Source organism: Protopterus annectens, chromosome 1.part1 (genome assembly GCF_019279795.1).
Source record: "Protopterus annectens isolate FY-2018-M chromosome 1.part1, PAN1.0, whole genome shotgun sequence".
NCBI lineage: Eukaryota > Metazoa > Chordata > Ceratodontiformes > Protopteridae > Protopterus > Protopterus annectens.
The window spans coordinates 1,340,504,319-1,340,530,939 of NC_056726.1; the positions used below are offsets into that span (position 1 = coordinate 1,340,504,319).

Genomic DNA, 26,621 nt, shown 5'->3' on the forward strand with positions numbered 1-26,621 from the left:
TTTGCGGAGTAGGCTTTTCTGGTAGACGGCCTTCTGGCCTCCAAAATGACATCCTGCACCTCCTTGGAGAGTAGGGTCTGTTGTGATGTTAAGGAAACTTCCATGCGGCCAGATTGAGTGTTTTCAGCTGACTGTGAAGAGTTTTGAAGCTGTGCTGAGTCAGAAGAGGAGGCATTCGAGGTAGGGTCCATGGAGGGGAATGCGTCAGGCTCCTCAGGAGTGGGTACCAGTGCTGTCTTGGCCAGTCTGGAGCAATGAGAATCATCTTTTGTCTGTCTGCTCTGGTTTTTAGTAGAACTTTGGGCAGTAGAGGAAGAGGTGGAAAGGCATAAACTGTCATTGTTGTCTAACTGAAACAGAGAGCGTCCACTCTCCAGGCCTGCGGATGGAAAGGCCTTGAGCAGAATTTTGTCAGTTGTTGATTTTTGTGGGAGGCAAAGAGATCTATGTCTGGCTTTCCCCATGCTTGAATTATCTCTGTAAAAACTTGAGGATGCAGCTTCCATTCATGTGGATCTGTCATATTCCTGCTTAGGTTGTCTGCCGGCGTGTTTTCCTTGCCTGGCAAGTACTGTGCTTGAAGATCGATTTGCAATTCCAGGGCCATGTTCCAAAGTGACATGGCCAGCCTGCACAGGGGGTATGAATGGGTTCCTCCCTCTTTATGTACCACATTACTGTGGTGTTGTCTGTCCTTATCAATAGTTGACCTGGATGCAGAAGGCCTTTGAAAGCTGTAATAGTATTTGTTACTGCTAGCATTTCCTTTTGATTGATGCGAAGGTGCTTTTCTTTTTTGCAACCATTTGCCCTGAATGCCCCGATCTGTCATGTGCGCCCCCCAGGCGTAGTCAGAGGCGTCTGTTGTGATGACCTGATTTGCTTGTGGCTTGCAGAATGGGAGACCTGTGTTTGTTTGGCATGCTTGAGCCCACCACAGAAATTCCTTTTGAAGACATGGAATTAGTGGTATTATTGTTTCCAAACTCTGGCTGTGTTGAGACCATAGGTTTTTCAGGTACCATTGAAGTTTCCTCATATGCAGCTTTGCACATGGGATTAGTAAGATGCAAGATGCCATGAATCCCAGAGCCTTCAGGATTTTCCTTGCAGTCAGCCTGGTACAATTTGATAGTGCTATGAAGTATTGAGTTAGTTGCCCCTGCTTCTCTGGCGTGAGGTAGGCCATCTGGGTGTTTGTGTCCAAGTTGGCACCCACAAAAATTATTTCCCGAGAGGGTATTAGTCTTGATTTCTTTTTGTTGACTGTGTATCCCAGAGAATTCAACAACATTATTACATAAGCCAGCTGTTTCAGAAGAATGTGCTTGCTGTCCGCTTGGATCAGGCAGTCGTCCAGATATGGGTATATTTGTATCCCTTGAAGTCTGCAGTAGGCAATTACTGATGCCAGGCATTTTGTGAATACTCTGGGCGCAGTAGATAAGCCAAAGGGCAATGCACAGAATTGATAATGGGTTGAACCTGCAAGAAATCTGAGGTATCTTCTGCAATTTTGTCTGATTTCATGCAGGTATGCCTCCTTGAGGTCCAATGTTACCAGCCAAGACTCCTTGCCCAGCATGGGAAGAAGCTGCTGTAGAGTGAGCATCTTGAATTTTGGTACGAGTAGAAATGTGTTTAGGATGGATAGGTCCAAAATAGGTCTCCAATCTTTTCCCTTCCTTGGTACCAGGAATAGTCTGGAATAAAAACCTTGACCATGTTCGTGCGTAGGTACCTCTTGAATAGCTTTCATGTCTATGAGATCTGTAATTTGTCTTTGTGCCTCTGCCCTTTGATTGTGTGGCAGGTTTGGCATGCCTCTCATTTTTGGAAGGGTGTGAAAATGGAATCTGTAACCTCTGTTTATAATGTCCAGGATCCATTTGTCCTTGTGACAATATGCCAATTTTTTGAAAATAATGCCAGTTTTCCGCCTAAGGGTGCTGCCATTTGAGTCTTGCTTGGCATGCAAAGGGGAAAAGTCATTGGGCTTGTTTTCTGAATGGTTGCGAGTTATCCTCAGCACCTCTTTGTGTAGGAGCTTGCCATTGTCTGCCTCTAAACGATCCTTGGTATTGCCCTCTGCCTCCCGGGCGCCTGTATCTACCCCTTTGGGGTCTGTCCGTGGCTGGAAAGGACCAATTTTTGGAAGGCCAATTTCTACTGAAACGTGGGGGTTGCACCAGTAGAAAATCTTTCACAGTTTGCATTGATTTAGCCTTTTCCTCCATTTTCCTTAATACCTCCTCAGCATTAGCACCAAATAATACATCCTTTTGTAGAGGGGCATCTAGTAATTTAGCTTTTACATGATCTGGCAAGGTTTGTTCCTTGAGCCAGGCATGCCTACGTATGACTGATCCTGTAACAGCAGCTCTACATGAGGCCTCTAGAGCATCAAAACCACATTGCAAGGTATGTTTACCCACTTGCTCTGCACTATGCATCAAATCCTGTAACTCCTACAGGTCTGGTTGTTCAGGTTGTGACATTTTACTTTTCAATTGTGATAACGGAAACTGTTGGTACTTTAGCATATGGAACTGACAGTTTAATGCCCTCATGGTTAAGGTAGCCGAGGTATATACCTTTTTTCCCCACCTTTCTAAGGATCTGGAATCTCTCTCGGAAGGTAAAGGATTTTTAGCAGTGGAGGCCTTAATTCCCTTGCGGCCCTGTGAGATGGTTTCTGGGTCAGCAGTAGCCGAGGTATATACCTTTTTTCCCCACCTTTCTAAGGATCTGGAATCTCTCTCGGAAGGTAAAGGATTTTTAGCAGTGGAGGCCTTAATTCCCTTGGAGCCCTGTGAGATGGTTTCTGGGTCAGCAGCATGGCTTTTGTATAAAAATTGGTGTGAGTCAGGAACCCTGTATTACCTATCAGGCTTGACTGGGGCTGGAGGTAGAGAATCCGGGTTAAGGCAGGCCTCCGAGTACACATCATCTAGTATGTCCAAGACAGGAGGTATAGCCAGAGGCCTGTGCTGAGGTAGCAAAAGAAATTCCCCAAGCCTTTTCTTGGAATCTGAATAATCTTGGCCTTCCCAGTGGAAGTGTTCTCTTAAGGTATGCAAAGTTTCCCCAAATGAGAAATCCTCTGGGGGGGGGGGGGGGGACAGAGGGAATGGACTCCTCTGCATCAGAATCTTCAAAAGGGGAGTAAGAATGTTCCTGATCATCAGAGTGCTCTGAAATAATGGAGCCTTGATCAGAGGAGGGGGATTCTTCCTTCACTCTGGGCCTTTTGTCCGGGGGGGGGGGGGTTGAGAACCCCTGATAAGAGTAATCAAATCCTCAGCCATTTTAAGCATCTGTTTTTTAGGCATGGGGCCTGGAGATGAGCCCTGTGTAGCTTGTCTCTTAGAGTGCATGGCTGCTTTAGACTTAGTGAAAGCCTTGATGGAAAAAGAAGAGGAAGGTCTGAAGACACCTTGAGAAGAGGTGGACTGTCCACATTTTGAGATTCACTGCCAAGCGTGGCTTCGGTATCTGTAGTCGGGGTGTGGGCCAAGGAGCCTGCGACCTCGGGCACAGGAGACACCACCAATGAAGCATCATCGGTAGTCAGGGGCTGCGTAGGTGCCTCGCTGAGAACCGGACCACAGGCTTTGGCGTGGTGTCGGCAGAGGCCGCTGACCTCGTGTGTTGGTCCTTATCTTTGCGCTTTTTAGACAAAACTGGAGTCGGAGTATCCGACGACATAATATAGTTAAATGTTTTGCCAAAATAATGCTGGGCGAACTCCGCCCGATGCTTAATGGTGCGTTTGTTGAATGTAGCACAAAAGCGACAGACCGAGACGTCGTGGTCTGGGCCTAAACAAGGAATACAGAGGGAATGAAAATCCTTATGCGTTATTTGCTTCCCACAAGAAATACAATTATTAACTTTGTCTGACATCGGTCTGAGGCAAGAAAAGTTTCCCCAACGGGGTACTTAGCTTTAAAGAAGACTTCGGTTGCAAAATTTTCGTAATTTCAGGAGCTGGCCGACCGGCACTTGCGAACTGCTTCTGCTTCGGGCACCGCGCGGCAAGAAAGACTGAAGAAAATGGCGTCAGCTGGTTCTTTTATACCCCTGGTGCTCTGACGTCAGGGAAGAAGCAACGACAACCGACGCCGGACCTAGACTTTGGAATTCGGCCGACCGAGGACCCGCCTGACGGCAGGAGAACCCATCTGTTATGACTGCAGCTGTATGCACGATGAACATCTCCAAAGAACACCAACAAACACTAAACATTACACAACAAGAATATAAAAGAAAATTGAAGGAATAAAGCTAAATACCACTGTCTGCTACATAATGTCTGAAGGCCTGGGTGGTAGGACACGAGGTAGGGGATTGCAAGAATAAAAAGTAATAAAAAATGAACACACCGTCTCTGACCCAGACAAAAAGATAAAGGAGTGTTCAATGAAAAGCCTTCAATAAAACAGACTCTGAAAATCCGAGGATTTTTAGTAAATAATTAGTCAAATAATGTGCAGAGCTTGAAGGCATTTTTCTTGTCAAGCTTGAACAGCAAATAAATATGGTGATTAGTGAGGAGCTTGAAGTGTTATGAATAAGAGAAGTTGCAGCTTGAGAAAGTTTTTTTTTTTTTTTTAATTTCATAAGCTAAGACCTGTGGTCTAATTTCTAATGGTCTGATGATGAACCAGTGCACCCACCGCATCTTTTTCATGCATGCTAGCCCTAACTCTGACCCTCCACATTAACTTACAAAAAAGATTTTCCCTAACAGTACCACTAAAAAATGATAAAGATACATAAGAAAAAGTACAGTTTTGTACCTACCATAAATGTAGATGTTAGAGTGCTAATACAGCTGCAGTCATAACAGATGGGTTCTCCTGCCATCAGGCGGGTCCTCGGTCAGCCGAATTCCGAAGTCTAGGTCCGGCGTCGGTTGTCGTCGCTTCTTCCCTGACATCAGTGCGACAGGGGTATAAAAGAACCAGCCAACGCCATTTTCTTCATTTTTTCTTGCTCCAGATGTCAGGTGCCCCCAGAAGGAAGGCAATACATAAAAATATGTAATAATGCAATGCAATATAATCAAAAAACAGTACTTGCAAGCAAATACACCATAAAAGGTTACCCCTAGAGGGGAGGGAAACCTGGACTGCAGCTGTATTAGCACTCGAACATCTACATTTATGGTAGGTACAAAACTGTACTATGTTCATCGTGCATACAGCTGCAGTCATAACAGATGGGTAGAATCCCAAAGCTAAGAAAGGGGTGGTAGGCACTAGGTGGAACTAGGAGCCAAAATGCCCTGCAAGACTGCAGTGGCAAAGCCTGCTCTAGATTTGGAGTATAATGGTAAGTTGTAGTGCTTGGAGAAGGTATGCACAGAACTCAAAGTGGCTGCTTCCAAAATATCCTTGGTAGGTACTCCTCTGAGGAAGGCTGCAGAGGTGGCTGTGGCCCTGGTGGAATGGGTTCCAATGCCTGTAGGTACAGTTTTACCATGAAAAGAATAGCAAAAGCATATGCAGTGTGCTATCCATTTTGAGATTGTCTGTTTGGAAATTGGCTTTCCTTGAACTCCTACCGCATAGGCCACAAAGAGCTGTTCTGCTTTTCTGAAAGGCTTTGTTCTGTCCAAATAATAACGCAGTTGTCTGTGGATGTCCAAGGAATGTAGTGATCTCTCCCCCTTGTTTTGAGGATTAGGATAAAAAGTAGGTAAATGTATGGCCTGATTTAAAGCTACCCTGGATACCACTTTAGGCATAAAGGACGGGTTGGTTCATAAGGAAACTCTGTCCTGATGGAAGATGATAAAAGGCTGGACAGCCATGAGAGCCTGTAGTTCCGAAACTCTACGAGCTGAAGTGATAGCCAGAAGGAAAGCCGTTTTCCAGGACAAATATTGCAAATCTGATGAGGCAGCTGGCTCAAAAGGAGGCAAGGTCAGTTTTTCCAGAATGAAATTAAGATCCCAAGCAGATATTGGTTGTTTCCTTGGAGGTCTTAAATTCTTAGCCCCTCTGAGGAACTGTCTTAAGAGAGGGTGAGAGAATAAAGGTGGATCAGTGTTGTATTCTGCAGAAATGGCTGAGGCTTGGATTTTGATGGAGGAGAACGAAAGTCCACTGCTTAGCAGTTCCGCCAAATATTGTAGTATTTGAGGTAAATTCAGTTTTCCAGGGTCCTGGCCCTTTTACTCATTCCAGACGCAAAAACCTTTCCATTTTGCGGAGTAAGCTTTTCTAGTTGATGGCCTTCTGGCCTCCAAAATGACATCCTGCACCTCCTTGGAGAGTAGGGCCTGCTGTGATGCTAAGGATTCTTCCATGCGGCTAGATTGAGTGTTTTTAGCTGACTGTGAAGAGTTTTGAAGCTGTGCTGAGTCAGAAGTAGAGGCATTAGAGGCAGGGTCCATGGCGGGGAATGCGTCAGGCTCCTCAGGAGAGGGTACCAGTGTTGCCTTGGCCAGTCCGGAGCAATGAGGATCATCTTTGGTCTGTCTGCTCTGGTCTTCAGTAGGACTTTGGGCAGCAGAGGAAGAGGCAGGAAGGCATAAACTGTCATTGATGTCCAACTGAAAGAGAGAGCATCCACTCCCCAGGCCTTTGGACGGAAGATCCTTGAGCAGAATTTTGTCAATTGATGATTTTTGTGGGAGGCAAAGAGATCTATGTCTGACCTTCCCCATTCTTGGATTATTTCTGTAAAAACTTTTGGATGCAACTTCCATTCGTGTGGATCTGTCATATTCCTGCTTAGGTTGTCTGCCAGCGTGTTTTTCTTGCCTGGCAAGTACTGTGCTTGTAGTTCCATTTGTAAGTCCATGGCCATGTTCCAAAGTGACATGGCCAGTCTGCATAGGGGGGTAAGAATGTGTTCCTCCCTGCTTGTTTATGTACCACATAACTGTGGTGTTGTCCGTTCTTATCAATAGTTGACCTGGTTGTAGAAGGTCCTTGAAAGCTGTAATAGCATTTATTTGGTGTTGTCTGTCCTTATCAATAGTTGACCTGGATGCAGAAGGCCTTTGAAAGCTGTAATAGTATTTGTTACTGCTAGCATTTCCTTTTGATTGATGTGAAGGTGCTTTTCTTTTTGGGACCATTTGCCCTGAATGCACCGGTCTGTCATGTGCGCCCCCCAGGCGTAGTCCGAGGCGTCTGTTGTGATGACTTGATTTGCTTGAGGCTTGCTGAATGGAAGACCTGTGTTTGTTTGACATGCTTGAGCCCACCACAGAAATTCCTTTTGCAGACATGGAATTAGTGGTATTATTGTTTCCAAACTGTGGCTGTGTTGAGACCATATGTTTTTTTAGGTACCATTGTAGTTTTCTCATATGCAGCTTTGCACATGGGATTAGTAAGATGCAAGATGCCATGAATCCCAGAGCCTGCAGGATTTTCCTTGCAGTCAGCCTGGTGCAATTTGCCAGTGTTCTGAAGTATTGAATTAGTTGCCCCTGCTTCTCTGGCATGAGGTAGGCCATCTGGGTGTTTGTGTCCAAATTGGCACCCAGGAAAATTATCTTCCGAGAGGGTATTAGCCTTGATTTTTCTTGGTTGACTGTGTATCCCAGAGAGTTTAATAACATTATTACATAAGCCAGATGTTTCAGAAGAATGTGCTTGCTGTCCACTTGGATCAGGCAGTCCAAATAAGGGTATATTTGTATCCCTTGAAGTCTGCAGTAGGCAATTACGGATGCCAGGCATTTCGTGAATACTCTGGGTGCAGTAGATAAGCCAAAGGGCAATGCAGAGAATTGATAATGGGTTGAACCTGCAAGAAATCTGAGGTAGCTTCTGCAATTTTGTCTGATTGGGACATGCAGGTATGCCTCCTTGAGGTCCAATGTTACCAGCCAAGACTCCTTGCCCAGCATGGGAAGAAGTTGCTGTAGAGTGAGCATCCTGAATTTTGGTACGAGTAGGAATGTGTTTAGGATGGAAAGATCCAAAATAGGTCTCCAATCTTTTCCCTTCCTTGGCACCAGCCCAAAAAAATGCTGGACGAACTCCGCCCAACGCTTAATAGTGCGTTTGCTGAATGTAGCACAAAAGCGACAGACCAAGACGTCGTGGTCTGGGCCTAAGCAAGGAATACAGGAGGGAATGGAAATCCTTATGTGGTATTTGCTTCCCACAAGAAATACAATTATTAACTTTGTCTGACATCGGTCTGAGGCAAGAAAAGTTTCCCCAACAGGGTACTTAGCTTTTAAGAAGACTTTGGTTTCCAAATTTTCGTAATCTCAGGAGCTGGCCGACCGGCACTTGCGAGCTGCTTCTGCTTTGGGCACCGCGCGGCAAGAAAGACTGAAGAAAATGGTGTTGGCTGGTTCTTTTAAACCCCTGTCGCACTGACGTCAGGGAAGAAGCGACGACAACCGACGCCGGACCTAGACTTTGGAATTCGGCCGACCGAGGACCCGCCTGACGGCAGGAGAACCCATCTGTTATGACTGCAGCTGTATGCACGATGAACATTAACAGTGCCAAGCCTTAAGTCCCACCTTTTCCCTGGTTGATCCTTGTCTCTTTATTCTAAAAACAGCCTATATTGCTGGAAATAAAGCTGAAACTTTTAAAAAAAAATTTATTTGTAGTTCAAACATCAGATCATAGTGTAAAAAATCACAGCTACTGCAAGTAGTTAACAGAAGTGATATCTTTAATCGTTTATCAGAAATTCAAGTACAATGTGGGCAGATGAGTGCTGTTTTAACAATTCAGTTACAATTTCTAATGCTTGTGCTTTTAATACTTGCTTTTTTTTCAACAAATATAGCAAACAGTGGATGTAAAAATCTTATTAATCATGCAGTTGGTAGCAGTTTTTTATGCTTGGTGCATTTATAGGTTGAGTGACGGAATTTCTAGCCAATAAATTTTATTCCTTACTCTACTTCCTAATTTTCTGTTGATTATGTTCAAGACCATTAACACTGCCACTACACAAAACACTTGCACACAGATGCATGCAACATCAAACATAACACCAAATCACCTTATTTACCTTTTCTACTTTATTTTGACATTTCTTAACTAGGATAAGTCCGAATGAGCGTGGGCCATTTTCAGCAAAGGCCTGGGTAGAAAAGCTCCAGACACAAAATACAATTAAATATATGTACTTGTCTTGGACTACCTATTTTAATGTTAACAAACATAGTAAAATTATAACATATCAAGCTGAGTAAAGTGCAAAAATAGCAGTAAGAAAAATTTTCCTGAGACAGCTGAACTTTCTATAGACTGGTTGAGCAGATAAATGAGAGTAGTTAGGGAAAAGGAAAGGATGGAAGTACAGGACACACAGATGGCAATTAGTATGGGGGAAGCTGATAGGGATGAGGGGGTGGAAAGGTACTAAGGAAATATATAGGTAAGGGGTGAAGGTTAAGGAGTATGTAGTGCAGTAATAACCCCAACCCACAAACACTTGCTCACACACTTCTACATAGATTTAGTGTTCTGCATGTTTGGTGCCGTCCATTTCTTTTATCCCTTACACTAACCATAACCTACAAACACTTGCACACACACAGCCTCTTATCCCCACTAACCTCTACCACATGGACATTTCTTCAGTTAAAGCAACACTCAATGTTGTTTTTTCAAAACTCCTACATTCAAACAGTAACAAATGAGATTGATTGTGACTGCAAAAGCAGTTGTCAACCTTCTGTGTATCTGACCATATATATTTAATGTGCTGGCCAGACTGAATAAATAGTGACATCCTGTGACATATGCCTTTAAATGCATGTAAACTCTTAACACGTACCTTTAAAATTCTCACAATGATTACTGAAGCAACTGACTGTACAGGACAGGTGAATGGAAAAACGAATTGTTTATTCCTGTTGTATATAAAAGGCTGTAGCCAGAAAACAGGAAATCAGAAAGTTAGTTCCTTTAGTGAAAGAATCATCATGGAATACAGCAGAGGCTATTCTTGAAGATTCTTGATTCCTCAAAATGGATGGCCCACTGAAGTCTATGGTGAATATAGCCTGAAGTAAAATCAGGTGACGAGTTTATGTGGAGCCATAATACAGGTCTAGGAAAGTCCTGCCTCTGAAATATAACGTACAACTTGGTTGCTAAACCTGGTGTGTGGGACAGCTTGTATGGAATAAAAGTGGTGGAACTGCCGCTAAAGACAGAGAACTTGCTTCTAAGGTACTGTGTAAATAGTGAAAACACTTCAGAGATTATCTAGGCAAAGCCAAAGTGGGCTATTTTCATTTCATCTTTAACTACTCTGGAGGTAGAGATGCATAAAAAAACTGTTTATTTTTATATACACACTATTAGCTCTAAAATCACAATGGAGGCAGAGCTATATAAAAAAAAAACATAGGTTTATTAAAAAGAAACAGCGCACTTTGATTATGTGCCAATATTTATTAGGTATGTTGATTTTCTCATCTTGATTTGACATTTTAATGTCCTTGTATATCAATGCAGACTAAGTACATTTAACATTTATCTCATATTACTGCTCACTAATTAAGTAGGGGCCCTTAGCCTGTTGTTACAAACTGTTTTGTATGCTATAACTCATCCTATATATTGAGTGAAAGTTGTATGATGCCTCAAAGTGTGAGAGTAACTATGTTCCACATATGCAGGTATCTAATGTAAAGTGAATTACTGATGCATCTGTACTAAGAAAATGTGTGCTATTTACTTCATTAAAGTACATTACTGGTTTACTGTTTAAAACTTGTACCTAGGGTATGGGTGAAAATGATTCTCAGACCAGCCCACTTACCTAGTTAGCAAAATGGATATATTTTTTCAAAAAGTAAAATAGTCACAAAGAAACTCAGTTAAAAATGTAGTAGCCTACCAGAAACAGTGTCATATTTACTTAAAGTATGACTGAAAATCTCTGAAGAGGAAAAAAAAGGAAAGGTGAAACAGCAAGAGCCACTATTCAACTAAAATTACTCCATTGCTGAAAAGTGAGGTAAAGCACTGAAGGCCCCCCAACAACATTAGGAATACACAAGTGTCCTGCATACCAGAGAAGGCTTTTTAGAATGATGGCACGGCACCAGCCTAAGCCTAAAAGACTGGTGCAAAATTAACTGAGATGAAAATACAATAGGTGGGATGCAACTCAAATGTTGTGAGTTCCAGTTATAGTGATTCTCCTTAAATAAGACTGTGACAACACAAAACATATGAATTTCTTGTTAGTAAGAACTTTATAAAGATTGTGTTATCCAAGAGAAGTTTTTGTGTGTGTGTCTGTCTGTGTGTGTGTGTGTGTGTGTTCGTGTCTCTTGCTGACCAGCATTATTTCCATGTAAGATTTTCTGTCTGAAGCATCAGAGGGAAATTTTCTTGGAACTGATAGCACAAACAAAAAAAAAAAACTTTATAAACTCAAAATTAGAAAATGTCAGGGATGAAGAGAGTTCTAATATATGGGTTATAAATTATACCGTAGCATCTCCAGGGAGCCAAGTGTGTGTTTGTGATGACAGATAAATGCCAAAAAAAAAAAAAATAGTGGACTATGGCATGTAAGCATAATGGCACTATAGACAGCTGTTATATTATTACTAGCCAAAAGGTTCATTTTTTCATAGTGCCCGACGGCTACTGTTCCATTTGTACAGCCTGAGGCAAAAGATAACCTACATAAGTTTTTTAAGATCCACTAAGAATCTTAAGATACCTTCGCTGCATATGTAAACTAGCTGTCACATGCATATAGATCCAAAACCCTTCCATGTACACACATGCCATGGACACATGAAGTACTGTAACTTATAAAAATTTAGAACTTACTGGTGTCAAGTCAAGGTAAGACTCCAGCTGCTTTTTCAGTGGACGAATCTCCTGTCTCAACATTGTTAGTTTCTGTTGAAGAAAGCACAATATTACATAACCAAAACAGTTATAATAAAAAAGCACAAAAGGCACACTTCATTGTTGCTAAAATAAACGTATACTCTAAATAAATGCACCTAAAAAGTACAGTTGTGCACACTTACCATAAATGTAGATGTTCCAGTGTGTTCACTGTTGCAGACATCACATTTGGTTTATCTGCTTGCAGTAGCCCTCAGTCGACCTGATTATCAAAATCTTGGGTCCTGCATCGGTTTCTGTATTATCTTCCATGACGTCAGGTAGTCAGGGGAAAAAAGCATGCAGCGGACGCCATTACATCAGTTTTTCTTGCACCAGATGACAGGTGCCCCCTTAATGGGGAGCAATTAAATATAAATATAGAAGGTCATACCTCCAACAAAAAAGCAAATACACCAAAAAGCTTTTAACTATAGTAGAGGAGAATAGAGGTATAGCCAAAAGAAGTCAGGGGGCTGGAGGGAGGGTAACCAGGACTGCAACAGTGAATACACTCGAACATCTACATTTATGGTAAGTGTACACAACTGTACTATGTTCTTTGTGTTTCACTGTTGCAGTCATCACATTTGGGTAGATTCCCAAAGCTAAGGATTGGAGGAGGAATTTAGATAGCAATAGGACCAGCTATAAGGCCCTGCAGGACTGCAGTGGCAAAGCCAGCTCTGGATTCAGAGAAAATTTGCAAATGATAATGCTTGGTGAAAGTATGTACAGAAATACAGGTAGCAGCTTCTAGGATGTCTCTGGTAGGGACAACTCTGAGAAAGGCTGTAGAGGTAGATGCAGCCCTGGTTGAATGGGGTCTAATCCCCTGTGGGATAGGTTTGCCATGGTGCTTAAAGCAGAAATTAATGCAATGGCCTATCCATTTAGAAATGGTTTACTTTGAAATAGCCTTCCCCTCTGCCCCTGCAGCAAATGCCACCAGCAGTTGTTCAGATTTCCTTTGAGGATTAGTCCTGTCCAAGTAAAATCTAAGTTGTCTGTGCACATCTAAGGAGTGCAGTATCCGTTCCCCTTTGTTCTGTGGATTAGAAAAGAAGGTTGGCAAATGAATGGACTGATTAAGAGCCACACTGGATACCACCTTGGGCAGGAAAGAGGGATTTGGTCCTGAGGGACACCCTGTCCGCATGAAAGATGATGAAAGGCTGCACTGCCATAAGGGCCTGTAATTCAGATACCCTTCTTGCTGAAGTGATTGCTAAAAGGAAAGCTGTTTTCCAAGAAAGGAATTTTAACTCTGCACTTGCTGCTGGCTCAAAAGGAGGAAGAGTGAGTTTTTCCAATACAAAATTAAGGTCCCAGGCTGGAGTTGGGGCTCTCCTGGGTGGTCTTAAGTTTTTGGCCCCTCTGAGGAACTGCTTGACCAGTGGGTGAGAAAAGAGGGGTGGTTCTGTGTTGTAATGAGCTGAAATGGCCGAGGCATGAATTTTGATGGAGGAAAAGGAAAGGCCCTTGTGAAGCATCTCAGTTAAGTATTGAAGAATATGACGTAAACTGGGCGCTGCTGTGGCCATCCCTTGAGTTTGGTTCCAGGCACAGAATCTTTTCCATTTTTTCAGCATAAGATTTTCTTCTACTAGGCCTCCTTGTCCCCAAAATGACATTCAACACTTGTTTACTTAGGGATGGTAACAGAGAGATTAGGTAATTAGCCAGGCTGCCAGGTTCAGGGTTTGAAGCTGGGGGTGCAGAATGTGGCTCTCCTGCTGAGACAGCAGGGTAGGGGTCTGAGGTAGGTGCCATGGGGCCAGCTGTGACACTGCACAAGACTGGGTACCAGTGTTGGCGTGGCCAGTCTGGTGCAATCAGTATCAGCCTTGGTTTGTCCTGTTTGATCTTTAGCTTTACTTTGGAGAGGAGAGGCAGAGGAGAAAAGGCATAAACTGATAGATTTTTTCCAGCTGAAGGACAGAGCATCCACTTTCCAAGCTTGTTTGTGGGGAGTCCTTGTGCAGAATTTGTCCAATTGGTAGTTCTGGGGGGAGGCAAGCAGATATATATCTGGGATCCCCCATTTGTTGATCCACATGTTGAAAATCTTTGGTCCCAGTTTCCACTCGTGTGGGTCCATGAGAATTCTGCTTAGTTCATCTACCAGTGTATTTAGTTTTCCTGGCAGGAATTGAGCCTGTAGATGCACCTGGTAGCTCAAGGCTGTGTTCCACAGAGCCATGGCTAGTCTGCAGAGGGGGTAAGAATGGGTAGCCCCCTGCTTGTTTATGTACCACATAACAGTGGTGTTGTCAGTCTTTACCATTAGTTGTCATGTAAGAATGTGGTCCTTGAAGGCTGTCAGAACATTCTGTACAGCTAACATTTCTTTTTGATTGATATGCAGGTGCATTTGACTTGGGTTCCATTTGCCCTGAATGCACTTACCCGCCAGGCGAGCCCCCCCCCATGCATAGTCTGATGTGTCTGTTGTTAGGGTTTGGGCAACAGGGGGTAGAGTGAACAGCCCCTTGTTTTGGTGGCAGGCCTCTGCCCACCAAAGGAATTCTAACCATAGGCAAGGTATGATAGGAATCATTGCTTCTAGATCCTGAGAATGTTGACACCATAGGCTTTTTAGATACCATTGTAGTTTCCTCATATGCAGTCTTGATATGGAATTAGTAGAATGCACAAGGCTATGAACCCCCAAGGCTTGCAGTATTTGCCTTGCAGACAGCAGGGTTTTTGTAGCCACTAGTTTGAAGTAAGTTGTCAAATGAATTTGTTTCTCTGGCGTGAGGAAAGCCATCTGGGAAGTTGTGTTCAAGCTTGCTCCCAGGAATATAATTTGTTGACAGGGTACCAGATGTGATTTCTTTTTGTTTATGGTGTACCCCAGACAAGTTAACACATTTTGTACAAATGCTAGATGATTCAGAAGTATGTTCTGGCTTTCTGTCTAAATTAGACAATCGTCCAGGTATGGGTATATTTGAATATTTCTTTGCCTGCAAAATGGAATGACTGGAGCTAGGCACTTTGTGAATACCCTGGGTGCAGTAGATAAGCCAAAGGGCAGTGCAGAGAACTGACAGTGCATGCAGCCTGCTTTGAAGCGTAGGTATTTTCTGCAAGATTCCCTGATTGGGATGTGCAGGTAGGCTTCCTTTAAATCCAGTGTTGCCAACCAGGCATCTTTGCCTATCATGGGAAGCAACTGGTGAAGAGTTAGCATCTTGAATTTTGGAATCACCAAAAAGGTGTTTAGGATAGACAAGTCCAGGATAGGATGCCATGAGTTGTCTTTTCTGGGTACCAGGAAAAGTCTTGAGTAGAAACCTTGTCTCTTTTCCTCTTCTGGTACAATCTGAATAGCCTTTAATCTTAAGAGAGAGAGTACTTGCTTTTGAGCCTCTGCCCACTGATTTGGGGGTAGATCTGGCCAACCGTTTGGGGTTGGTAACGTGTGGAAGTGAAATCTGTATCCTTGGGAAACTGTTTAAAATCTATTTGTCCTGGGTAATGAGTTCCCAGTTTATTGTATGCAGGGCAATCTTTCCCCTAAAGGAGCAGTCAAGTTGAGAAGTGCTTGGAAGTTTTAAAGTTAAGTCATTGAGACAGCTTACCATAGGTGGGAGAGTCTTACTACTCCCTGATTTGGAAGTGGGAGCCCCCCACTGCTTAGTCCTGTGCATACCCTGGGACTGAAGCTTGGGTGTTCTGCTGGTTCTGGGTTTGAACGGAGAAGGCCTGGAAGAGGCAATAAAGGACCAAATTTTTGAGGGCCAATGCCTACAAAATCTAGGAGGCTGCACTTGTAAGAAATTTTTAACAGTTTGCATAGATTAAGCTTTTTCCTCCATCTTTTTAAGAACAACTTCGGCTTTGTCGCCAAATAGGTGGTCCTGATTTAAGGGAGCATCCAGCAATTTAGTTTTAACATGATCTGGCAAAGATTGCTCCTTAAGCCAAGCATGCCTTCTAAGCATATACCCGGTGACAGCAGCCCTGCAAGATGCCTCTAGTGAATCAAAAACCACATTGCAGAGCATGTTTTCTAACCTGTTGAGCAGAATGCATTAAATCCTGTAAATCCTTATTTTCAGCACAATCAGGAATCAACATCATTTTCTGTTTAAGTAATCTAATAATGTGCTGCTGATACTTTAACATATAAAACTGGCAATTTAAGGCCCTAATGGCCAAGGTTGCAGAGGTGTATACCTTCTTAACCCATCTATCCAGGGCCCTGGAATCTCTGTAAGAGGGGGTAGGATTTTTGGCAGTAGTAGCCTTAATGCCCTTGGGTCACTGTGAAATGGTCTCAGGATCCGCAGTAGGATTTTTAAAAAGGAACTTGTGAGAATCAGGAACCCTGTAATATCTATCAGATTTTCTGGGAGCAGGAGGTAAAGAGTCAGGGGACAAGCTAGATTCCGAAAAGGTATCGTCAACAATGTCCAGCACAGGAGGCATAGCTAAAGGCCTGTGTTGGGGCAGGAGTAAGAACTCTCTAAGCCTCTTTTTAGAATCAGAGTAATCCTGGCTTTCCCAATGAAAATGCTCCCTAAGAGTATGCAAGGTTTCACCAAAAGAAAAATCCTCTGGGGGGGGAGCAGAGGGAATAGAGTCCTCTGCATCAGAATCCTCATAGGTAGATAAGGGCAAATCCTGGTCATCAGAGGAGATAGAAATTTCAGAATCCTGGTCAGAAGTATCATAAGCAAATTCAGTCCTAGGTCTCTTAGAGGGAGAAGGTTGGCTTCCCCTGATTAAAGTAATAAGGTCTTCAGCCATTTTTATCATTTGTTTTTTTAGGCATAGAGGCCTGACCATGAAGTCTGGGCATCGGTTTCCTAGGCATAGTTCGAGTTTTAGGCCTAGAAGAAGAAGATGGCGTCGGTTTAATATGCAAGTCAGTATGCCTAAATACACCCTCAGAAGTCGGTGCCTGCACAGCAGCTCTGGACCCATCCAAGGTAGAGACATCCGCAGGTTCCACTGTTGAAGCATCTCGCGGCATACCAGAGTCCGAATGGGTCTCAGTAGTGGCCTGTGAATCTGAAGTAGCAGGTATTAGGGTCTGCGAAAGCACCTCACTGAGTAGCGGTGAATTGGCAACTAGCTTAGGAGAAGCGTCGTCGGCAGCTTTGGACCTAGGCGTCCTGTCTCTGTCTTTATCTCTGTGTTTTTTAGGAACGTCAGAAGTCAGGTGGCTTACCAAAGACATATCTGGATAATTGAACCGAGTACCAAAATATTTAGAAGCGAAAATGTACTGATGACAAATAGCTTGTGGTTTAAATGAGGCACAAAACCGACAGCAAGGTATGTCGTGGTCAGGGCCTAGGCAAGGAATACAGTACGAATGAATATCTTTATGATGTATTTGCTTTCCACAAGAAATACAATTATTGACTTTTACTGACATCAGTTTAGAGCAAGAAAAAGTTTCCCCAATGGGGTACTTAGCTTTAGTTGAAGACTTTAGTTCTGAAACTCGAAAACAAAAATTTCAGGAGTCGGCCAACTGGCACTTGCAAACTGCTTCTGCTTTGGGCACCGCATGGCAAGAAAGACTGATTTAATGGTGTCGGCTGCATGCTTTATATCCCTGACTACCTGACGTCACAGAAGATGAAACAGCAACTGACGCAGGACCCAAGACCTTGATAATCAGGCAGACTGAGGGCTACTGCAAGCAGATAACCCAAATGTGATGACTGCAACAGCGAAACACGAAGAACATCAGTTATTTAACAATACAATTACATCTGAAAACAGCTGAAACAAAATGACTAATTTTAGAATAAAGGAAGATGGCTTGGAATCAGGCTTTGAAGTATTAAGAACAATGGCTTAATACAAGCCAAAATGATTATTTATAAATTTCTGAATTAATTTTAGCTAGGCTTCCAAACCCATGCAGCAATTCACAAAAGAACAGAGTGGGCATTAAGCTTTTACTAATGCAAGTATTTATAAACAGATGCCTTTCAGATTAATGTTTGAGAATGACTTCACAGTAACATCTAAAAAGATGTTTACTGCACTTCACATATGAAGAGACAGGAAACCCATTAAATTCTGATTATAAGACAATAAACCAAACATCTTGCAGCTTTACAGCTACTCATCGTAGTGATGGTAGTGTCGACAGCGCTAATTGTGACACATGGATCTAACTGGTTAGTATGAGCTGAAAAGCATAGTAACATTCCACAAAGCACAGCTAACCAGCAATCATTTTATCTTAAAGGTTAAAAAAAATTACTTGTACATTAACAGTAAAAACAGCCAAATGAAATTAGCTGCTATATAGATTCAAGTCAAACTAATATACACCAATGCCACATTTCTCCAGTGCTGTACAGCGAACACCCAAGCAATCATAGCTAGCCTGCACAGCGGTTAAGATCCGGTGCCCTCCTGTTTATGTACCATATCACTACGGTAATGCCTGTAATCACCTGCAATGATACTGTGGACAACAGGTCACAAAGACGGCATGGGATATAGCTAACATAGTTGACATATGTGTTTTGGTCTGTCTGAACTGTCCCAAAGATCTCACACATTTACCCCCATAAAAACTGAATCACACGCAAAAAATGTGGAGTATTAATGCCTCCTCCAATGTGCCTCTTCCTTGATAAAGCTCAAGTCTGGAATCTGAAAATTCCAGAGGATGAGAATGTTGGGTTCACTTTTTTTTTTTGGTTAAATAAAATCAATGATTTTTTTTCTCATGGATCACCTGGCAAAAGGATTCATAAGAGAATCATATGAACCTTACATTTTCTGGCTGACGTCTCAGACTGACTGGAGAAGATCATGAAAGTTTCCAGATACAAATTCACCTTTTCTAATGTCTCTAAATCTTTTGATTTTCTAATACCATGACGGGAATGGTCCCCATTCCTAAGTCAAAGTACAATTAAGTTCAAGAAATGAATATTGTTTCAATCTTTGATGTCAGCCAGAATGCTCTTTCCAGCACCCACAATGTGGCCAGTAATGACTCCTCCTGCAATTCGTATGGAGTTACATGTATTGGTAACATATCTAAATACGACTGCAGATTCTTATTTTATAAGACGCATTGCTCCTACTACAGTTGGGACTGTCTGGGTATCTTTCTTCTGCATTGCTCTTGTTTCTGCCTGCAAATCCTGATATTTTATGACTTCGTCACTCTGTACGCAAGACACTGTAGTCACTGGGTGTGTCGATTTCAATGATCAATGCTACTTTTGTCTTTTCAGGGACTACTACATCTGGTTTTCTAGCATCTACATTTTGAACTGTTTGTTATGGATGATCCCATGTGATATAAACTTCAACATTGTCTATTATGCTTTGTGGCTCATGCTTCCAGTGTCTTTCAGACACTTCAGTACCATAATGTTTGCACAATCCCCAGTGCAACAATCTTGCCACATTATTATGCCTTTCAGTATACAGCCCTTCTGCCATTAGTATGTCGCAACCAGCAATGAGGAGTGAGACTGTTTCCAATTTGATTTTACAAAACCTACATTTGTCTGTTTCTCCCACATGTTCAATGTACTTTGTAAACCAACGTAAACGCAGCCCAGTATCTTGGGCCACCGATATTGACCTTTCATCTCTTGATTTGAATTCACCTCTCCTTAACCATTCCTGCATTCGTTCATTCCTGATCAACATGAGGTTATTCCAGAATTTTACTATACTTCCAACTATAGTTCATGCATTTCCTACATTTCTTGCTTTCTCATCTGGTCCTTCACCTTGCATTCTTTCTTTTGTTTTTTGGTACATTCAGTTGTTGCCTGATTTTTATCTCCTTCTGGTTTGATTTCCATTCCTGTTTGATGCTGATATGCTTCTGCCAGATTAAGCAGAGAAGTCATCTTAGATTTATTCTCCTCATGTTTCAAAATTTCACTACATTTGGGCCTTCTGAGGTCAGCAGATGTGTGTGGAGTCCCACAACTGCAGATCTATAGGTGTAATCAATTTCAAGGATGCCCATCCCTCCTTTGGAACGGGGAATATATAATCTTGGTATGCACTGATTCTCAAATCAGTTGGTGAGCATGAAGCATCCTTCTTGTTTTCCTATCTAATCTATCCAACACGTTTGGGGGCAGTCAGTCACTCCAAAACACTAAGTTAGGACAGGAAGACTTTTCAGATTGGTTTATAGCTTGAATTTTTCTCCAAGATGTCAACGTTCTTTTCTGAATTAAAGTATTCTAAAATATTCCTTACCAAGTTTTATTCACATTTGTTCATGTTTTATTGTTGATCCTTCATTAATTGCCAAATATTTATATACTCCCTCTTGCTGAAGTTATTTTATATCACATTCTAGTCCCAAACTGATGTCTTCCTGGTGCTGCAGTTTTCCTGCTTTAAAGGTTGCTTTTGCACATTTATCAAGACCAAATAACATTCTCATATCTGTAAAAGTTTGACAACCTGTAGCTGTACTTTCAGTTCCACATCTGATGAGCTATACAATTTTAAATCACTGGCAAAGAGAAGATGAGAAGTCTTTACACTGTTGTTTTCTATGAGCCAAATTATAGCCATGGCCTAAGCTGTTAAGTAGACAGCTTAATGAGTTAAGGGCAACACAGAATAGCAGTGGTGACAGAGTCACCCTGGAATATCCCCCTTTGAATTTTTATCTCTGGGATAATAATTTGTCCTTTACCATGGTTTATTTGCAAAGTGGTCTGCCACTGTTTCATGGTCACTGTAATGTAGTCGATGAGTGTAGTGTGTATCTTATACATTTTTAAGCAATCTTTTATCTATGAATGTGGGATACTATCAAATGCTTTTTTGCAGTCAGTCCATGCCATACTTGGATTCTTCCCCTTTTTTACAGTTCTCCACTATAATTGTATTTAACAACAAATTATCCTTTGTTCCATATGACTTTTTTATTGCCCTTTTGTTCTACTGCCATAATTGAGTTTTCTTCTAATTGACTATAAACTCCGCTGGCATCAATTCCTTTGTATAGCTTTATATGTCGTTGGAGGGCAAGTTATTGGTCTATAGTTTTTAGGGTATCTTGCAGGTTCACTCTTAAGTAGGAACACTGTTTTTCCTGTTAGTCAGGTTGGTGTCTGTTCAGGGTGTGCAGACAAAGAGTTCTTACTCATAGATAAATCTTCGTGCAAAGATGTTAATACTTTTACGTAGAGTTAGGTACTGCATCTGGGCCTGGGGTTTGCCAATAGGAGGCTTTTCATAACTTTGTTTCAGTCTCTCTGGCTGTTACTTCATCCCATTTCATATCCTGTACCTTTAAACTTCCTATTCCTTATTTTACTTCTATCCATTTAGCATCTTTGTTATGTTTCACAGGCTCTTCATAAATATGTCGCCAAAATGTATCTTTCTTCTTTTTTTTAGTGGCCTTTCAATTCCTTTTACCTTGTTTCTCAATTCTATATGAAACATTTTTGGGTCATCAATAAACTGCTTATTTTGTACTTTTCCTTTATATTTATCTGCATATCTTAAGTTTTTCTGCCTGTGCTGAGATTTTTGGCTCATTTGCGGTAGTGCATGATAGATCCTAGTCTGTTCTAATACTGCACATTGCTTTTATCATATATCTTTCTTAGTATCTTTGTTGATCTGTTCCCTCTTCTATATTCTTCTATCAGGTACAGTTTCTGTCTTAATTGCTTTGTAGTTTTCTCTATTCAATACTTCCATGAGGGTATTCGATTTCTCCCCTTCCGTTCCCCTCACTGCCCCGTGATCTTGTGGTAGGACTTTATCAGCTATTAATTTAGATGCACAGCAATATATCCTGTTTACGTCTGTTACATCACATGGATCTCTGTGGACAGTCCTAATTACTGTATTCAGTTGTTTTATCAAACTTCTGACTTTTGGGGTTTTATTGACTTTCTGCAGTCATTTTTCATTGATCTTGATATGTCTATCTCTATTAAATCAAGCAACTTTTCTCTTAGCTTGTTTTCTTCTAAGCTGAGGGCACATTTTTTCCTGTGCGAAAGAATTGATAAGACTGTAGTATACTGGAATTAACTGGAAACAACTGAAATGTGACTGGAATGAATGTCTGTTAATTATTCCAAACTTGTGCCGAACAGGTGCCAGTCTCTCCTTTATGGGCCAAATCTTTTCGTACTTTTCAAAATGAATCCTGCACACGCTGTAGTTTGGTTATGAAGGCTTTATTAGATGTTAAATATCCAAATACGGTCTCCATTAACAGTGCTGATAAACAATAACAGTCTGTAGAAATTCTGGAATGCTGGATAACAGTAACAGTGCTGATAAATATATCCAAAGTTTCTTCACACACATATTCCGATTCTCCTGAATAACAACAACAGAGACAGCCTTTTCCTCCTGAATAGTATGGATTATTTGACCTGACTTCTGTTCTCAGGCTTGAGTCTCTACACTGCAAAAGAGCTTTTGTATGTCAGTCCAAATGCTAACTTAACTGACCATGTCTAAAGTATATTCTAATAATACAACACAGTGTTTTACATGCCTCTTTAGCCTTGGTTTTCAAGCCTTGTTTTGCATGTGCCTTACAGTGCCCAACTGTCTGGTCTTTAGCTAGCATTCCATTGCAAGTATACATACATTTTTTCCCTTGAGAAAGGAACATTCTGTAGCTTTTCCTTGAAACTGTTATTTCTGCACATTTCATGCCTAGCCAGCAAGATTGTATTTTCCTTTCTACTGAACTGCCTTTCCCTGAAACTAAATGCATACAAGAATACAAAAGTCTGACTATATTTTCAGGTCTATTATTTTACCTTAATGTACTACAGTGAACTTACTAAAAATACTCTCAGTCTATCATTGTGTTAAGTAGGACTGTGACATCCCACCAATGGACCAGTAATCAAGGAGCCTCTATCCTCACCACTGGCAACAGTGGGGGATGTACACTGGGAAGATGACAAGCCCACAGACAATATTTTACAGATGCAGCTCTCTGCATCAAGTGCAATTTCCCTTAAGAGCACACGGAGACCAGAGTCAGTCCTGGGCTGGTTTCTCCCTCTTTCTCCAGATACACAATATGACTCCCCACTGGCACAGCTATAGAGTTGAGATCTCAGCTGAGTGGCCAAGCCCAGACCTCCAGCACCCTTCTCTGTCCAACCAGTGCTGTGTGTCCCTGTCCAAGTAGCTGACACATACACACTTTGAGGTTTGATTTACATGTATGCACACACCTGGGAAAGGCTGGCACAGGTTTACTAGCTTTTACCCAGACTATAAGGTAGTTATCACTGCCACCAGGCAACGCCTTATCAGCTACTTTAAGTACTTTAACAAAGGGTGTCCAATCTTACTGTGTAATATTAATACAAATGGTAGCTTGACCACGAGCAAGGCTATTAGGAGTGGGCTACATAGTGCCACCAAATAAATATGCATGTACTCTCAGAACATAAATGTCTCACAAAGATCAGCACAATGAAAGGTTTAAATATATTTAATAATAATGAAAGAATAAGAAAATACTCAGTATATATTCACAGGCATACTGGTACGTTGCTCTGACTCAGAGTTCAAAACCACATGAAGTATTTAAAATAATAATGCAGGACAGTCTCAAATAAATAAATAAAAATATCTATATTAGACTTCACTATATTCCTGACTGAATCTAAGAATTACTATAGCCTAGTTAACTGACTTAAGAGCAAGGCAGATGTGGTGAATGGAGGACCTTCTAGTTGTTGTCCAGTCAAAGACAGAATACACAATGCTGTCTCTCTCTAACAGACTTCTTAAATTAATATCTCAAACATTACTGCTGGGATAGCTTGCAGAATTACATAATTTCTTGTCATCTGACTCCATCCCAGATGAAACCCCCACTGCTGAAATCTAACAGTATTTAGCATCTAACTGTAAAAATACATAGACCTCAGATCTTTGGCAGATGCTGGAAGTCATAAAACAATTACATCCCTCCACATCTCAAGCCTAGTAATTATTTCTCCTCAAAGACAACACAGAGAACTCGCTAGTACAGACATCCTGTCCCTTGCTGCCATAAAATAATTTAATTTCAGCTATTTTTCTGAAGTTTTGCTGGACTGAAGTTAACCTCCTGTGTTCCAGTTTCCACTATTAAAATATATACATTTAAATATCTACAGTAGTGAATGTACATTTCTGTCCTCTTCTAGTAGGGCACACTGTGGTTACATTTTAAATAGCACTTTGCAAAAACTTTTCAAATGCACACTTCTGTACCAGCAGTTTGATATACACATGACATACAGTTCTAATACAGTTGTAACACAAGCATCTTATGTAAATCATTTCAATATTCACCAATGACAATTATTTAACAAACTTCCAGATAGATGTGTTGGCAGTATCTCTCTGTCACAATGACTTTGAACAGGCATATCTAGAAGGCGGCCTAAAAGCAAAATCCCGTGTGATGGAGTCAAGAAGGATTATTTTAACATTTATCTAGAAAGCCCAGATTTGTAAGGAGTGAAAAAAACTGTTAAGGAAACCTGACATCTGTCAAAAGACTCTACAAAGATCAGAAAGACAACTAAATAAGGTAAAATGCGACTGTCTTGCAGTCTGAATGAGCTGGCTCTGGAGTTAGACATTGTCTACTATCAAAAGGCATCAGAAATACTCTGTCTAGGAAAAAATAGCTCTTCGGCAACATCAACATTTCTCTCAGTTTGTTATCCCAAAAGGAATATTGGCAAACTACTTTACAAACACTGTCTCGCTAAATTGGAACAAACTCCCTCTCCATATTAGATCTAACCCTTCCTTTCCCTGTTTTAAATAGGAGCTTAAATCTCACCTACTAAACTTGAAATTATGCTGTTGCCTTGATCACACGTAGTCTGTCTGTCCTACTGTATAACCTGTTGCTGCTCTTAACTTTCTTTCTCTGTTAGTAACTTCTGCTTAAACTAACCGCATAAAACCTCAGCTCTACTATTATAGCCCCCCATTCTCCACACTATTTATCTCCGCCCCCACTTCCTATCAATGTCTATACATTGTCCTTCTTTTGAACAACAATTATATCTTTTTGTTTTTACTCTCATATGTAGTAAATTTTATACCACTACTATTAGTAGTAATAATGTTCATAATTAATGTTCATAATTTTTTTCTTTTGTTTTTCTTTTTATAATCAATTTTGTATTGTTATTTTCATAGTTTTTGTCCTGTATGTTTATCTTTGCTTATGTTTGCTGGGGCTCTTTCTCCTTGGGTCTCCACTGAAAATGGGTTGCTTACTATCAATGCAATCCAAATAGTTAATAACCTTTTCTTTTTTACAATTATTTTGCACTGTGATTGTTATTTAATATTTGTATATTGTCACTATCTTTACTTATGTTTGCTGGGGCTTTTCCCCTCGGGTCTCTACTAAAAATGGGTTTGTTTACAAACTCAGTTGGACTAACCCAGTTAACAAATGTGAAATAAACAGAATGGTTTGTAGGAACAGGTATATCTCACAGAGGATACCGTTGCTCTGGAGCAGACTTCCCAGCCACATAAAACATAGTCCATCCCTATCCAAATTCAACAGCAACTTGAATCTATGGAAGGGGAATACAAAATATACCCCAGTACTGCCCTCTGTACTACTAATGGACAGAGGCAGCTCATAAATGCTTTATCCCATGTGTCAGCTATGCTATGATCGCAGTTATTCTCATAAGGGGTAATATATAATTATTGACCATGGGATGGGTAATAGCAATCTCTAACCAAATGGGATAGGTTAATCTGAGAACAAAAAGTAAACAAACTCCACAAAACGATGTACTAATAAAACTGTATAAAACAAAAAAAAAAGCACCTGGATGTCACAGGAAACTTTTAACAGTGTTTTATTTTTAGAGATTTTGTTCCAGGATCAAAGGAACTTCAATAGAAAATATTTTATCCTGGAACGAAAGCGCTACAAACTAAACACGATTAAAAGTTTCCTGTGACATCTGGGTGGCTTTTTTTGAGCACAAAAAGGAAAATTGGCTAGGTTTAAAATGGCCCACAAGGACAGCAAGCCTAATGCTTACATATGAACCTATTTTGCAAACACCCTAGGAGCTGTAGCTAACTCAAAGGGTAATACAGATAATTTATAATGGGACCCAGACACAGAATCTAATAACTTTTCTGAAGCCTGTGGGTATGGGAATTTGATAAGCATCTTTTAGGTCTAACCTTAACATAAAATTCATGAGGAATGACTGGTAAAAGACTCTGTGAAGGTTGAATATTCTGAATTTTGGTACTTTCACAAACAAATGTAGAAAGGAAAGACCTACACTGGTCTCCAGGAAAGCCCATTCTTTGAAATCAAAAACGCTCTCGAGTAAAAGCCTTCCTCCCTTAAGTCTAAAGGCACTAAGTACTATGACTCCTAGGGTAATCATGTGTTGAAGAACCTAAGGAAACAACTCTGTTTGGAGGGTAGGAAGGAAATCTTCCGAAAGGAGGTACATGCATCCAGTGCTGAGTGTAACCCTCCTGAACCAGTATTAGTACTGGAGAGTCTGAAATAATCTGTTGCCAAGGAAAAGGGCTGAGAGACAGTCTGCAGTTACAGACTTAAAGAGATGTATGGATAGGAAGCAGGGAATGCTAGCATAGTCATTCTGAAGCACAGTCTGTCCCTTTTTCTGAATGGATCCTTTTTTAATTGTTCTCCTGTCATCTCTTTTTTGTTCTCGGCTTGCCACAATACAACAGGGACTGATTGTTTTGTCTTTAAAAAAGAAGAGGATT

General features: G+C 41.2%; 1 protein-coding gene across 1 annotated transcript in view; it reads right to left on the bottom strand.

The window, feature by feature from the left end:
• HAUS1 (HAUS augmin like complex subunit 1) overlaps positions 1 to 26,621 on the bottom strand; it is a 545,328-nt gene that overhangs the window by 94,931 nt on the left and 423,776 nt on the right. The window contains exon 7 of the mRNA XM_044088993.1: positions 11,799 to 11,870. Coding sequence (XP_043944928.1) covers positions 11,799 to 11,870 — 72 coding nt within the window. The remainder of the gene's footprint in view (positions 1 to 11,798; positions 11,871 to 26,621) is intronic.